The sequence below is a fragment of a genome, unplaced genomic scaffold, assembly GCF_019419815.1.
Source record: "Pyrus x bretschneideri cultivar Hongxiangsu unplaced genomic scaffold, Pyrus_bretschneideri_v1 Contig74, whole genome shotgun sequence".
NCBI classification, from domain to species: Eukaryota; Viridiplantae; Streptophyta; class Magnoliopsida; order Rosales; family Rosaceae; genus Pyrus; species Pyrus x bretschneideri.
In genome coordinates, this window is record NW_025999814.1 from 1,921,076 (window position 1) to 1,935,887 (window position 14,812).

The 14,812-nt window shown below is 40.2% G+C and overlaps 3 protein-coding genes and 1 pseudogene across 3 annotated transcripts; 1 reads left to right on the forward strand and 3 right to left on the reverse strand.

Annotated features, from left to right (window-relative positions):
• The first annotated feature begins 275 nt into the window (after nt 1-275).
• On the forward strand, nt 276-1,459 carry LOC103949896 (TLC domain-containing protein At5g14285). Its single transcript, XM_048574669.1, has one exon. It carries the CDS (start codon nt 601-603, stop codon nt 1,336-1,338), a length of 738 nt encoding a protein of 245 aa, XP_048430626.1. The 5' UTR covers nt 276-600; the 3' UTR covers nt 1,339-1,459.
• Nucleotides 1,401-6,038, reverse strand: LOC103949897 (DNA polymerase alpha subunit B). The gene is made up of 16 exons (XM_048574668.1): nt 5,875-6,038; nt 5,709-5,784; nt 5,336-5,467; nt 4,766-5,129; nt 4,584-4,679; nt 4,400-4,479; nt 4,051-4,126; nt 3,768-3,944; nt 3,512-3,616; nt 3,299-3,394; nt 3,114-3,206; nt 2,964-3,002; nt 2,828-2,869; nt 2,380-2,510; nt 2,158-2,284; nt 1,401-2,019 (listed from the first exon to the last, which is right to left on the reverse strand). The coding sequence occupies exons 1-16, from the start codon at nt 5,948-5,950 to the stop codon at nt 1,861-1,863; spliced, it is 1,869 nt and encodes a 622-aa protein (XP_048430625.1). The 5' UTR covers nt 5,951-6,038; the 3' UTR covers nt 1,401-1,860.
• A 582-nt stretch (nt 6,039-6,620) lies between these two features.
• On the reverse strand, nt 6,621-10,728 carry LOC103949898 (lysine histidine transporter 2). The gene is made up of 6 exons (XM_009361036.3): nt 9,298-10,728; nt 8,524-8,907; nt 7,752-8,251; nt 7,550-7,641; nt 7,326-7,394; nt 6,621-7,253 (listed from the first exon to the last, which is right to left on the reverse strand). The coding sequence occupies exons 1-6, from the start codon at nt 9,474-9,476 to the stop codon at nt 7,155-7,157; spliced, it is 1,323 nt and encodes a 440-aa protein (XP_009359311.1). The 5' UTR covers nt 9,477-10,728; the 3' UTR covers nt 6,621-7,154.
• A 152-nt stretch (nt 10,729-10,880) lies between these two features.
• On the reverse strand, nt 10,881-13,689 carry LOC125468257 (annotated as a pseudogene).
• Nucleotides 13,690-14,812: the final 1,123 nt, after the last annotated feature.

Sequence of the window (14,812 nt, forward strand, 5' to 3'; positions counted from 1 at the left end):
ACTTGAGAGACTCAACAACCGTACGACTTGTCATTACCAATAATTACCCAAAAAGAAGAAAGTGAACTACCGTGTTAAACACACAACAAACATGATTAGCTCAAACGACAAGGAATGAATAGTTGAGTTATAATTAAATTAGGATTTCGATTTTTTCGAATTTGTTAAAAGATATTTGAATTTGAGTTAGGTTAAGAGTTCAACCTTCTTCTACGTACATGAAAGAAATTTTAACAAACAACAAACGTTTGCGTTGATATATTACATTGTATTTGTGTGAGTGAAATATAAAATTGCATTTAATCACGATCAGTTGAGATTGATTATCGCTAAAACAAATTGTATTATGGTTAGGATCGCTAAGGGTCCACCCACGAGGATTTCCTTCTACTTTTCATCCACCTCTCACTTAAAGCAATCTCGCTCGTCTTCAAAAGCAGGTCACCTTCTATCCACTCAGTCTCTCTCTGTCTCTCTGTCTATGATTAACCGAAGCTAAGACTCTTCCCCAACAGTTTTGGAGCCCAATAATTTCAAGTTTCGACCTTTTATTTCTGCTTCTCTCTCTTGCATTGTTCCTGCAACTGGGTTTTGATTTCCATGGAGACCTCAGCAATCCCCACCCCAACACTCCCAAGATTCTTCTCCATCTTTCTCCTCATCTACCTCTCTGCTTATTTCCTACTTTTCCGCAACTGGGGCCCAAAACACCGACCAGGAGCTTCAAGCTGCCTAATCTCTCTATCCCACGGCTCCGCAGCTGCCGCCATGGCCGCCCACGCGATCCTCCGCAGCCACAAAGCCACCACCTTCGCCTCCCCTAACACCGCCACCCAAAACACCGTGCTCGAGTTCAGCATCGCCTACTTCTCCCTCGACCTCCTCCACTACCTCATCTTCTTCCCCAACGACGTCCTCTTCATCCTCCACCACCTCGCCACCCTCTACGTCTTCACCACCTGCCGTTACACCGTCCGCCACGGGGCCCACGCCATCCTCGTTCTACTCTTCCTTGCTGAGATCACGAGCGGCTGCCAGAACGCCTGGACCCTTGCCGGCTTTCGGAGGTCCGGTTCGCCTGCCGCCGCCAAATTGTACGACTTTTTGTCCCCTAAATTCTATGCTTTTTACAGTGTTTTTAGAGGGATCTTGGGGCCGGTGTTCATGTACAAGATGGGGGCGTTCTATGTGAGTGGGGCGGCTGACCCCGTCATCCCCAGATGGGCATGGGTTTCTTGGATGGTGGTGATTTCAACTGCCATTTGTCTGAGTATTTTGTGGGTTCTGAATCTTTGGATCGATTGGTACAAAAACAAAGTGCAGAAGAAAAAGAGGTAGAAAAATATATATTTTTTTAATTTTTAATTTTTATGAATTGGCAGTAATTTGCTAATTGCATGTATAATACAAATATATAAGAGTTTAATATTTCCAATACTAAGATTTAAGTTTCACATAAGTAATACGCCAAACAACTTTCCAAGCACTTGGAATGCGGTATCTCATTTCCTATAAGACAACGGATGATTAGCTTAGAATAGCGTCAAAGGCAGCAACCCTGTTACATTAGACAGGTTGGTCTGCAATTATTGATTGTCGTTTGTGGAAAAGGATCCAAACTTCCCATCAAGGTCTCACATCGACTCTTAAAGTCTGTGTACATGAGTTCGATTCTTTTTTGGGGGGACCTATCACAATGAGTCCGACTAATATTTGCAAGAATTGCACCATAAATTTATCACCATCAGTCACTACAAACCATATAAATGATGTTGCAATCGACCCTAGCCTGTGGAGTTTCTTTGAAACTTACTGTGAATTGAATACATGTTACAACAAATTACAACTCAACTCCGATGTTTATATGCTTATAATCGAAGCACTCGTTGTGTCAGGCTTACCATAGTAGTCAAGCTCGACGAAAGTACCTCCCCCTTCTCCCTTGGCCAGTCTTCCCGGATTGACACAAATGCATTTTAACTGCTCTTTTTCTTCACCTCTTTCACCAATGGACAGTACCTGTACTCAAAAAGTACTTCTCTAGGTAAACATCTCAAAGTCGCAGAATGTCACACCCAATCTCTATTGGAGCGACGTGCACATTTCTGTACGATTTATTGGAATTGCTTTGACATTGAAATTGGAATAACCATTTACCTTCACAAAATACTTCACGTCAGAGGGTAGGATGAGAATATTTGGGATCAATGAGATGTTTAGAGCTTGAGGAGCAAGTGAAAAATCCAGTGGAATGTCTTCTGCTGGTGGATACAGAGGATAAAAGCTGCCCGAAAAATTGCAAAATATGTTTAGAATTTTAGATTGCAGAGCTCTTCTAACCATATAGACCTTAACAACTTCTAAGAAATTAGAGCGTGCCTGCGTTGGCTAATTATATGGTTTGCAAGTCTACTCAAGCGGTCACTGGGTTTTCCATCCTTCGGAACGTGTGAGATCTCCTCTGCACTAAGGTGTTTGAGAACATCCACAGAGCAGCAACCTATCTTGACCTGAAACCAGAATGTGGTAGATAAAATGTTGTCTAAATCTTATCATTTGGATTCTTATCAAGCCAACTAGAGCAAGGAATGAAAGATTTGTAACGTAGATACATAATATACAAATGGTCATGGATAGAGCTCAATCAAGTTACAGTTCATTTGTTTTGCCAATTCATCTTTGTTGGCCAAGCGTGTCTACGAAATTAGAATCCAAGCCTTTAGATAATAATACAATTCTGGACTACCAAACTGATAATTCTAGTATCAACAATCATTTGAGCAAAGTTACAGAGGTGGTCAGAATTTCAGGGCAAACGCTTGGTTACCTGATCTGCCTCGAAAATCCCTGGATTCGTGAGACTTTTTATCTGATTAAGAGTGGTAAAATCACTTTACTATGCATAACTGCAGAAATATTTAGGAACTTTGAATGACAAAAGCTCGAAATCTACAAACATGTACCTGATGCTTGAGATCAGGAGGGTGAATATCAAAGGCAGGCTGCACAACAAAGAAATGGTATCTCGAGATCACATTCTCTTATCATCTAAATGAATCGGAAGCAAATTGTGCCGTATATACTACATTGACTTGATTCAAAAGTAACATTACCTGAGGGAATACAAAATCATGGTTAGCATCCCGTATAGATGGTACAAGAACAATGCGCGCATGCGAACCTATGCATTCGACATGATCTTGCAACTGAAAGAATGATAAAAGGAAAAAAGGCATGAAAACCAACAGATGTGGATAGTTCTTCGGGATAACTACTACACAATGTTCTGAGTAGATACCCTTCTAAGAATTTCCGTTTGGAATATTTCATCAAAGCTCCTGTCGACGGTTCCTTTCTTAATTTCTGTATGTTCAGAATCAATAAATGGTCCTAGCTGCGGAAAAAAAAAAAAAAAAAAAAAAAAAAAAAATCTGTTTGTAAACAACATGAATGGTTCAAGCAGTAAAATCTTGTTAAAGAAAAATCCAGTTCAAGAAAAGTAGGTAGTCACCAATATAAGCAACTGAGGCAGCTTTTTGCTTGCATGTGCTAGAAGCTCTCTCAGAGGCTCAAACAATAAGTTGTCTGTTGTGGTAAAAGGGCCTGATGCGATGATCTGTTTAAATACAGAAATTAAATATTACCAACACTGATAAAGAATTTTGCACAGAATTATGGAAAGTTCAATCTTTTCACATCAATGATTAATAAGCCAATAATTTCCAGAGTTGCGTCTCATTGAGTAACATAGACTAAAACTTGCATACCACTGATAGCTCTGGTTGTTTACTGGAAAGTTCAGTTGGCAAAATCTCCTGATCCAAAGCCTGCTTTTTAGCAGGAGGCGAGTTTGCATCAGCAGCAACAGGTAGAGGGACTGAATCTACCAGTTTTGAAGCAATGAAGCAGTGTCCACTAGGATTGGTCCCTTCGACACCGATTATCTGCAGGAATGCAATCCTTCCATGTTAGATTTAGACTACACTACAGTACTTCAAAATTTAAAAATCTGAACATGGTTCTATGTCTTTCATGTTCCAATTTCCATACCTGGCCTGGAAAGATTGAAAATTGGCTCAAATTTTGTAATTCCATACGAACACGTTGACCTCCAGAATGCTCTGCGCTGCCAAAGATTGAAAAGGAAAGATAAAAAGTTTATCTAAAGAAAAAAGAAAATACGGATTACCAGAAGTCTTTCAGCTGTATGAAGTAAAACATAGGTAGTTGTGCTTCACATTTAACAAGTTCCCTCCAAGAAAGTGTTACCTGAGGGAAGGCTAAGATCCTCAGATACTATTGTTTAATAGCTAAACTTATTTAAGGAATGCTTTCCTTGTAGGGATGTTAGTATACTGTTTCACATGAATAGTATAAAGGAGAGTGCAAGACTTTCTACCTGCTCTGCAACAAGGTGGATTTGTCGTTCAAATGGCCCTCTCCGTCACAACAGACCATGCCAGCAGTAAATATAGTTTTCTGAAACAAAACAAGTTTACATCATAAACAGCCTCAAGATGACTCGGAGAAGATTGAGTTGCCAAAACATCTTCCCACCCTCAGGGGAGGGGGAGGTACCATACCTGAGACGAAACTGTAGGGTCCAGCGGTTCCTCATACTGCCCAGATGAAACTAATGCAGTCGCATACTTTCTAATTCGGTTTTCAAGTGCGTTAAACTAAAACAGAAAAGTCTTATGTTAGTGGACAATATATATGTGTGAGTGGAGATTAAGATCACCATACTATAATAATTTTCACTTACCCTATCTTCAATCCTATCATACATAAACCTACAACCTATTTCGGGTCCTGAACCATGGACTACGAAAGAACACCGCTTTCCAGGCTTAACCTTCCTGATAATTTCATCATCCTCATCATTCTCATTATCATGTTCCTTCTCCCCGTTCTCTATAGTTGGCTTATTATCAATGCCGAATTTCACAACAAACTTGTCTGTTCGTTGCCCAAAAGGAGTTACAAGTCTTGATGGTTTTCCAGAAGAAGGAACGTTCCCAATTGTTTGTGGTGTTGAGTCAGATGGCTCTGAGTAACGGTTCTGGGATTCGGATGGTGGAGTGCTAGGAACCTCTTCCTTTATATCTACATCCTCATCATTCAGAATCCTGCACACAGTTTCTCGTCAGATGCTGAACCTCAGAAACTAGAATCACACTAATCCCATATCCAAAAAAATTCATGCCACCAAAAACAAATTACAGATATAAAAAGGGAAAGTGAAAAAAGTGTGTGTGTGTGTGTGTATATATATATAGTGCTCACATGTCCGTGTGTGTGTGTGTGTGTGTGTATAGATATATATTGTGCTCACATATCCACATCTCTGCTTGAGTAGATATGCAGATTGGGCTCCTGTTCTTCAATGGCTACTTTCTTCTGCTCTTGCAAATACCCTAAAAACCCATCCATTTCCGCATCACATACCACCGTTCCATTCATTTGCCTGCCCAAAATAACATTTTATCCGATTATATTTGGCAACACATACAACTTATTCATCAAAAAAAAATTACTAACACAAATCTATGTACAAAATTAATCCCTTTATCCGGCGACCATAACAAAAACATATTATTAAAAAAAAAGCTATTTAAAGCTAAAAGCTATCCTCAGATACAAAATTGAATCATTCCAAACGTTGTAGTAAAAATCGTAAATTGGGGAAAATTGGGAGAGAAATGAACCTGTTTAGGTAGTAAATTTCCCAGCTCGTAACGAGATCAGAAGGCGAAAGATTGAAATTTATGCAGAATGTAGCACCTAATCAACAATTGAGGAATCAATATACACTCTTCTGTAAAATTAGGGATTGAATTCAATTGGGAACAAAAAAAAAGCGAAAGATCTTACATTTTTTGAGGATTTCCTTCTCGTCGTCGAAAGTGAAGCCGCTCCGGTGGAACTCATCTTTGATTTGGTCTTCCATGTGGCGCGTTCTGGTTCTGTCTCTCTCTCTCTCTCTCTCTCTCTCTCTCTCTCTCTAGGGTTTCAGAAGCTGCCACTCTGAGAGTTGCAGAGAAATGGCGGGAAGATTAAGATTTTTGGTGGGTAAACTGCTAACTAATTTACTATAATACCACTTTGTGGATTCTAACGCGTCAAGACTGCAAACGACCTGTCGTATGTGTCTTAGACGAATGTCTTCTTCCTTGCAATTCGGGGAAAAAAGCCCAAAAAATAACTGTACGCATTGGCAATAGTAAGCCCAACTATATTGACCCAAAAAAAGCCCAACTAGTTGAATAAACACTGAACTCTTCATAGAATAACGCTACACTTGCTATCTATTTGTACCATCATTTAAACTATCTCTCCAATAGAGGTAGGACCCACCAACACATATGGATCCCATCTTTATTGGAGAGTTGATACAAATAGATGGTAATAATACATTCATCTTCTATAATACATACGTTAATTACAAAGATGATTCCGCATTAATTGTCTTTAATTTAATAGTATATAAGAGAGGAATAAATCGTTTTCTTTCTCTTTATAGTTGTTTCCTCAATCATCTCTATTTGCTGAAGAATATTTTTATTTTTTTCAATTCAAATCAACGAAATTTATTTAAAAAGATAATCATGAATTTGAAATAAAAACCGCACAAACAATTAAAAACCTTACATCACTAATATAATATGATTATACAAATAAATGGTAAGTGCAACATTACTCATTATAGAAATATAATTTCCCACCGTGATTAGTGTAGGATTCCTACCTAAATAGGGATTTATGTAGCCCTGTATATTGTAATAGTTGACCCATATTAATACAAGAGTCATATTTCTACACATAACTTCTCCTGCTGCATATTCATTATTCTGCAATGCTTGCAGATCAAGTAATCTAATCCCTTTTCTTTTATCATTAGCATTGTGTTTACATAAATGACTAACGAATTAAACAATACTGTTGGACATGATCAGTGTGCAAGAACTCTAATCAAAGAGGAGGTCGCTCTTGTCTCAAATCCCATCGTGGCCGTCGGAGGGTACCAGAAGTCAATTAATCTACAAACGCCGAAGGGTTTGCCTTGATGGTCAAGCAACAACGATCATATCTGTCTAGGTTTGAGCTTTAAATATGAGGAGAGATGAATGTTTGTTGCATGTAAAACTGGCAATTTAAGAGAAGAATGTGTAGGTTTTCGATTGCAAGATGATACTCCGTAGGGCACCGATGGGTGCTAGAATCATCAAGGTAACTCCCAGTATAATGCAGGTCTGAAATGAATGAAGTGAGCGTTATGAATGAGCCTGAAGAACAAGTTATCGAAGCAAAAAAGCGCAACGTACCCAGTTTATGCACCAAGATAGACTGAAACGTCTCGGTTTGTAGATGGCGAGCCACATGATGCAGGGAAGCTGCAAATTAAGAACAGCATCGGAAGGTTAAGCTCTATTTGACATGTTATCAAAGGGTTGGTGCAAATTCACAAACTTGAGAAAGAATAAAGGGTATTCGTGTGTGTGTGTTTATGTAGGGCAAATGAGAGAAACGAATCCTTTAATTTTCTTACGAAGTATGTGGTTGGGGCGAAAGCAAATCCTCCAAAGAATCCGAGAAGGCCACCAAAGAAAGGGATGGCCATACCAATGACCATGGTAATTGCTGCCAAATTAAGAACATATTATATGGCATGTACTGATATATTAGCATGCAAATCAGGAAAAACACTCTGCAGTAGTGATGAGAATTGTAAGCTAACTCAATTCACGTACCAACATATATCGTGCGAGTAATAAAGCGAAGGGTGAAAGAAGGTGGGAAGTTCATTTTCTTGACCAGAAAAGTTTCAACCATGTCAAAAACTCCCATTGCGAAAACTTGGTAGCTTCCAATGACATGGATCACAACAAACATGTTAGCTGCTGCAATTAACCAGACAGGTTTTTCGAGTGAGATGAGGATGTTGTCTTCAACAGAGTTTCCGTACATATAGTAGCCAACAAAACAAACAGGGAAGTAGCACAAAGCCACCACAATGTATGCCACAATAACTCCTTTCCACATTGGTCCCTTGGAAGGCTTCTCGGGTGTGGAAGGAATCGTTGCTTGGATCTCCAAAACGACATTGTGGCCAGCGTAGGCAAATGCTATGTCTCCCAACCCACTAAAGAAGTTGAAGACAGCTCCGACATTGGATTTAGCTTTGTAGCTGTAGTCCACGTTCGGTACCTTCCCCTTGTGAATAGCAGCTCCCCACGCAATCGTTGAGTAACTGCATATGATCACAAATTAACAAGATCCAACACAAGAACGGTAAGAAATCGGATCACAAAAAAAAGTTTCCCTAAACATTAGTCACGGCCAAATGATCGTGCGCATTAGCGTTTGAATTAATCTACATACATACGAACAGGCAAAACACTGTCCACATCATTTTGATCTAAAATTTTGGGAATTTGGTTTGTAATTGGTCTCGATAGCATTACCTGGGAATCAAGAAATTTCTAGAATTTACGATACTAACTGAACGATTTAATTAATTACCTCAAGGACATGACTGCGGCAGCAAGCGAGATACCAGAGACGGAGTTTAAGTTGGGGAGATGGGAGAGAACAAAGTGGGCAGAAGCAAAAATTAAAATCCATAAGGTGAGTTTGATGTCTTTGCAGCTAGGGCAAATCACATCATGGACCTTCTTCAATGATTTTCCTCCTGTGACCATATAGACAATATTGACACCAACTTCCACAATTAGCTGTTGGGGCACAACGACCCAGAGCCCCAGCTTTTCCCCAAAGGCATGCTGTCCCAGCTCGTGGTACCGATCGAACCGCTTCCCCGGCACCATTTCATGCATCTCAACCATTTGCCATAGTGTGTATAGGGTGATGATCCATGACAGAAGCATGACAGCAATACCAGGACCCCTGTTTAATTTTGTTAGGAATCAACATTCGGTTTCAAATTGGCAGACAGAGATCATACACAAAAAAATTGTAACTTTGTAACATTCAATCTGGAATGCAGATGGCTAAACGAAGAATGCCAAAATCGCTACCCAATTATAATGGGTTTTAATTCTGAGATTTCTACTCAAATTATAGGAATGAAAGTCATGAAACAAAACAAAGGGTAGGGTAGTAATGTTCACACTCCCGTTTTCTCCTTTTGCACTCATTTGCTTGTTTCTGCCCCTTAATTTTCCTCTAATTTGTTCGGTTTGAAGGTTAGATGAAAAAAAAGGACAAGTGCAAAGGGAGGAAAAGAGGAGTGCAAAAATAACTTCCCATGAAACGAAAGTATAAACATATACATACCATCCAAGCTCAGCCATGGCATAGGGAAGGCTGAGGACACCAGCCCCAACCATGGCAGTGACATTGTGGAAAGCTGAGTACCACCATTTGGCATTCCTAGCAGAAGTGACCGGAAGCCAATCATCAATCTGCTTCTGCTTCTGCCTCGCCTCTTCAGCTTCCTTCAACGATTGTGTCATTCTCTCTCTCTCTCTCTCTTGAAACTCAACAATGGCAGAAAAAAGGGACGACGATGATAGTATAACTTACACAAAGCCAAGACCTTTGTTTATATACTGGTCAGGAGAAATGCAAGACTGCCAAAGATAGCAAAAGCGTTGGCCAAGTTAGGAAAATTAAAGCCGCCCGCTTAGGGGGGGAGTCTTTGCGCTGTATGACAGTTTGGAGAATTACCACCAAGCCCCTATTTTCTCACTCTTGACAACTTGGTTTATCCGTGACCTCCAGAGGGTCCAACTGTAAAATTACCTGTAAAAACCAACCCAAGTCCCTCCCCAGTCCAACGGTCTCCAAAGTCCTAGGGGGATTTGACCTCTGACGCCCTTCAAACATGGTTCAACGGGGACTCACGTCCTTCTCTTTAAGACAGGCTACCACATTTCTCTCTTTAGGGCTTCCCCCATCCACAAGCTTATCAGTTTCATTGTTTGGTTATCTTCTCTCTTTTTATTTATTTATTGTTACCATGATATTTTTTTTCAGGTAGGTTGAATCAACGATCTATCAGAATATGAAGCAATAACTTATCGTAATTTTAACCCCTCTTTCGTTTATATTTGGGAGTTAGGACATAACTTCTGTCCACGTGTCGTGTCGAGAGCGGACGTTGAGGTCCACATTGACATTGCATCCTCTCCTACTTGTAATTTAGAAATTTGGGTAACTGAAAAATGGGAAAATGAGAAGGAAATTGAATACTGCACGAAATTTCTTCTGGCAGAATATGTTATAAGAGGATAAAAAAAGTCGGCCATCTCAAATGGCACATGACTTGCTTGTTGCCATTTCTTGTCAAAACTTTCCCTACCAAGCTTTTTACGTGCACGATTTTCCTGATTGTTGGGACGGCAATACCACGCATTTCTGCGAAAAGGGCAGGTCTGCATTGTGGCCGGTGTATCGAGTACAGATCATGTCCCGGCAAACTAAGAAATAAACTTTGTGGACGGAAAAAATTCGGCGATATAAATGACTACGTAAAGATGACAAACATTTATCATGACATGCTTTCGTGTTTATGATAATCTGAGTTTTAAGTTGCAGAGAGCAGATCAGTTAGGTTATCTGATATCAAAGCTTTAGAGAGGTATGAATGACAAAGAAACGAATTCATAGCACCAGCAAATATATTCACGTCTCTAACCAAAATTTGGCATGAAAAGAAAAACGAACAGAAAACACGCAATGTGTGATTATTTAAGCATTTTATGGCCCTCTATATAAATTGGTCATCTGGAAGTCACTTGTGAAAGCTAACCAGAAAAGAGGGAGATTCATTTGACTACCATGCTGCTTAAATTCACACTCAACTGACTCAACCAATTTACAATCAGTGTGGACGAGCCAAAATTCACGTATGAGGATATGCAAAACAGTGTAACCCTATCATAACATTTCTTGAACATTATAGAGAAACTTTCACACCTGGTACGAGACTATGCATATATCCACAGAAATTATAAGACATGTGACGGGAACTAGGGGGAAAGGGAAAAGAAAGCAAGAAAAAGTGTATCGATAAAGAAAAGAAATTTTTGAGAACTCACCACAATTCTACTCTCTATAGGTCTAACCAAGAACACCAACTCCTTTGCACATCCTGATCAAGCAAATAAAGGACCGCAGTGTTTGTAATTCTGATTCGGCCAAGTGGAACTAATTGATTCGTTCATGTCCAGGCCTTGCGCGCCAACACACAAATATTGGTTTATTAACTTCTTATTGAAGGAATCATGTTTGAAGCTCGCTTGTGGATGTGGTGGTTTGCCATTTGAGCTAGAGGGTCCTGAAATGTCAACACCCTTCTCTTTGTCTATGAAAGTAGGGGAAGACATAGACGATCGTGACAGAGGACTTGTGTGTGATTCAGATGGAAAAGCTAAATGAGGCCTTGCCTGAATCACACCGTGTGATAAACCAGCAGTAAATTTCATTTTAGTGTATGGGCTCGGAAAGGAAACTGTCCTTTTGTTGTTTGGGAGGGAGGAAGATTTGGAATACATCTGCCGAAGTGGAATTGGATTGTCGTCCAAATCTACACAGGTGCTGAATGACTCAGAATCATTATCTCTTATGTCTATGCTAGATTCCCTTTTTCTTTCCTCCTCCGCCATTGAAGAAGAAACTTAAGGCGCCTTGCAGCATAAGTTACAGAACTTGACTTCTTATTGTTTACTGAGTTGGGTGAGCCAAACTGTCTTAGCTCACCTGAGAACGTGTTGAATTGCATGCTTGACTGATCGCAACTGGCATCAGAAGCATTGTCAATGCCTGTGTATAAGAATATCTCTGCATCGGGAATTCTGAAAGAGGTTCCCGGACTGCTCCCAATACCCTGCATTCTCAAATGGGAAACAAGGGCACTCCTTGCTTTACGGTCCTGACAATTAGAGATCCCTCCAGCTGAAACCAATTGCTTGATCAGAAGTTCCGAAGATGCTGACTTTGGCCTTTGCTTAAGAATATCTAGAGGGGTCATGCCGCCAGAATCACGGATGTTTAAATTAATTGATGGAACAGTCATGAGGAGTTCCACCAAATTAGATTGAATGTTCTCGGTTACAGCCATGTGAAGAGCAGTTCGTCCATCATTGTTCTTAACATTAACAACGTCCTGCATGTTCGCAGTATCACCACATACTAATTGCTTAATAAGCTCAATCTGTTTGTCCAGTCTCCGGAAACCAGGGCTTCTGAAACCAGCCACTGCCAAATGCAGAAAGGTATCTCCATAGTTGTTTGACAAAGTGGTTAATGAGGGAGATGCACGAATTAGGACCTCCACCACAGCCAAGTGACCCCTATAAGCGGCCACATGTAAAGCTGTGTTCCCTTGATTATCTACAATTGTGATGGTATCAAAGAATGCTATTAGATACTCAACCACCTGCACAACAGAATGATAAAACTTTTAACATTATAAGTAATATTTCAATGTTTAAAGGAGTATGAACGATATAAAAGGTTAAAATCTAACGAAGCAAGAAAATGGATTAAAAAGAATACAAAGAGACTTCCATTCAGTCAAGTTTTGGTGCCTGTGAGGCCGTTAAATTTGGTGAGCAGCCATCAATATGTTGAAGCCAAACTATTTATGAGTGGATGTTAAGGCCAAACTAACAATTAACCGTTTAACTGTTTATTCTAATTTAATTAAACCAATCCTCATTCCATTTCAGCAATACAACTCAAAACTAATAAGCAGTCACATAAACTGAAGAAATAAGTAAATAACTGAAGAAAAATCTCTTCCAACTTCTGTAAACCTCAATATCAGACCTAGCGTACCTTCAAGTACACAACATTCTACTAAACGATGCGAAAGTAACTGAATTCAATCGTCTAACAAACATATAGAACGAGACTCACCTCAACCTGACCTCTGCCAGAGGCTGTATGCAAGATGGTAGATCCCTGAGCATCTCTATAAACCAATACATCCTCACAGTCCCTAAGCAGGTCCCTCAAAATCTCCAAATTGCCACCTCTAGCAGCGGCATGAACCGCCCGGTTCATCATTTCCCACTTGAAATCCGATGTAATATCACCCAACCTCTCTTCCAATTCTCCATTGCTGAGACTAAACCTTGGCGACACAGAGAAATCAAGCAGCAGCCTGAAAACCTCAGAGTTCTTGCTCCTGGCTGCAGCATAGAATATGTCAGTGACTCCATACTCTCCTTCTCCAAAAACAAGAAGAGGGTCTCTGTCCAGCAACTCCCTGACAAACCCACATCCCCGGCTGAGGCGGCGGTGTAGAGAAGCCATCCGCCGTAGCCGGCCCTGACGAGAGAGTTGTGTCCACTCTGCATTTGGCACTCGTGGAGGAGCCTCTTGGCAACTTGTGACCGGCATTTGGCAACATCATCGAGCTGAGCCTCGTCGTCCAGACAGTTTCGAGGCGGCGGATACGGCGTAGTGAGGTCAGCTTGATGAGGAGATTAGTATCAAGGTGAAGAAGCTCACAGACCAAATCATATAAGCCATTGGCTGCTGCCCAATCGATTGGTGATGCATACCACCATTGGTCTCCCGTGCTCTCCCACCTCAGAGGGAAGTAAGATGGTGGCATTGTGACCCAAAAAATGGCTATCAAATACTCAAATACCAACTCTCAGAGGAATTTTGTCGAGCACATGGACTGCAAAATCCAAAACCCAGAATAACAGAGCACACAAAGCAAATCAGAGATGAGACATAAAGCGAAAGTGAAAAGGCCCAACAGGGTACGAAAGGAATTTGCTTTTTTAGTGGAAAGTTGCAGAAAGCTAAAGATCTAAGTTTTTCACTGGATGGAGGTATAAGAATCAATGCAACTGAGTTTGTTAAACCAAAAAAAAAGAAAAAAAAAAGATTGGAGAACGGACCCATCAACTGTATGAGAACGACATGCAGTTTTGGATCAAACCCAATAGATTTTAAGCTGAGAAATTGGTATTGGAGGACTGGGAGGGCAATATTAAGCAGGAAAGGCCACTGTCTGTTTCCACTTTCCAGATGAAGCTATGGAGGTGGAAAGATAAGCAGGGGAGACTTGGCCTTTTAGGAAAAGGAGAGAAGGAGAGGAGCCAATGAGTGAAGGTGGGGAGGAAAGTGAGAATTTTGGAAGATAATAACAAAACAAGAGGAAAATGACTTAGAGACAAAAGCATCGAAAGATAGAGATTCTTTTCGGTCCGTGGGGGCGCAGTGCAGATTGAGATTTGAAGTCACTTAGAGTGAGGGAGAGTTTTGTAAAGATTGCATAGGAGACCGGTGACGGACCAACTAGGCAGATCATTCATAGTTTTGAGTAATCTTTTATGAAGAGACAAAATGAAAATGATCGACGGTACTGGTTCCAGAAATTCGTTACTTTTTGTGTTAAGTTACTCGTTCATTTAAAACACGCATAGAAGATTGATCGATAATCTCTCGTGTGTATCTTAGACAGATAGATGAACTTAGCATAAGAACATATGTTTAAGAGTTTCTCGTGTTGGTTAAATTGGGTATTCTCATCCCTTAATTTAAGGGGCTTTTATTATTTTGGGTAACAACTAATAATGTTATTTCTTTTAGGAATTAGTGTAGTATACATGTGACAAAGAAAACCCTAATTATATTGGTATAAATACAAGTAGGGCAGAAGGGGGTCACGGTCACACCGACAGTGGGGGTTATCCTATGGTAGGGTTGACCTAATAATCTGGTGCATAAATGGGAAGTGGGTTGTAAATAGAGGACCTCCATGCTGGAATTCGTCCTTAAATTATATTTAAATGAGAATAAAAGGGCACGTGGACACGTTAATTAT

Coding starts and splice junctions, on each gene's coding strand:
- LOC103949896 (XM_048574669.1), top strand. CDS start 601: ATGGAGACCTCAGCAATCCCCACCCCAACACTCCCAAGATTCTTCTCC.
- LOC103949897 (XM_048574668.1), bottom strand. CDS start 5,950: ATGGAAGACCAAATCAAAGATGAGTTCCACCGGAGCGGCTTCACTTTC. Junction 3,395..3,511: donor TGCCTCAGTTGCTTATATTG/GTGACTACCTAC, acceptor TTTTTTCCGCAG/CTAGGACCATTTATTGATTC. Junction 3,207..3,298: donor AAACGGAAATTCTTAGAAGG/GTATCTACTCAG, acceptor TCATTCTTTCAG/TTGCAAGATCATGTCGAATG.
- LOC103949898 (XM_009361036.3), bottom strand. CDS start 9,476: ATGACACAATCGTTGAAGGAAGCTGAAGAGGCGAGGCAGAAGCAGAAG. Junction 8,908..9,297: donor GCCATGGCTGAGCTTGGATG/GTATGTATATGT, acceptor AAAATTAAACAG/GGGTCCTGGTATTGCTGTCA. Junction 8,252..8,523: donor GCCGCAGTCATGTCCTTGAG/GTAATTAATTAA, acceptor GATCATATGCAG/TTACTCAACGATTGCGTGGG.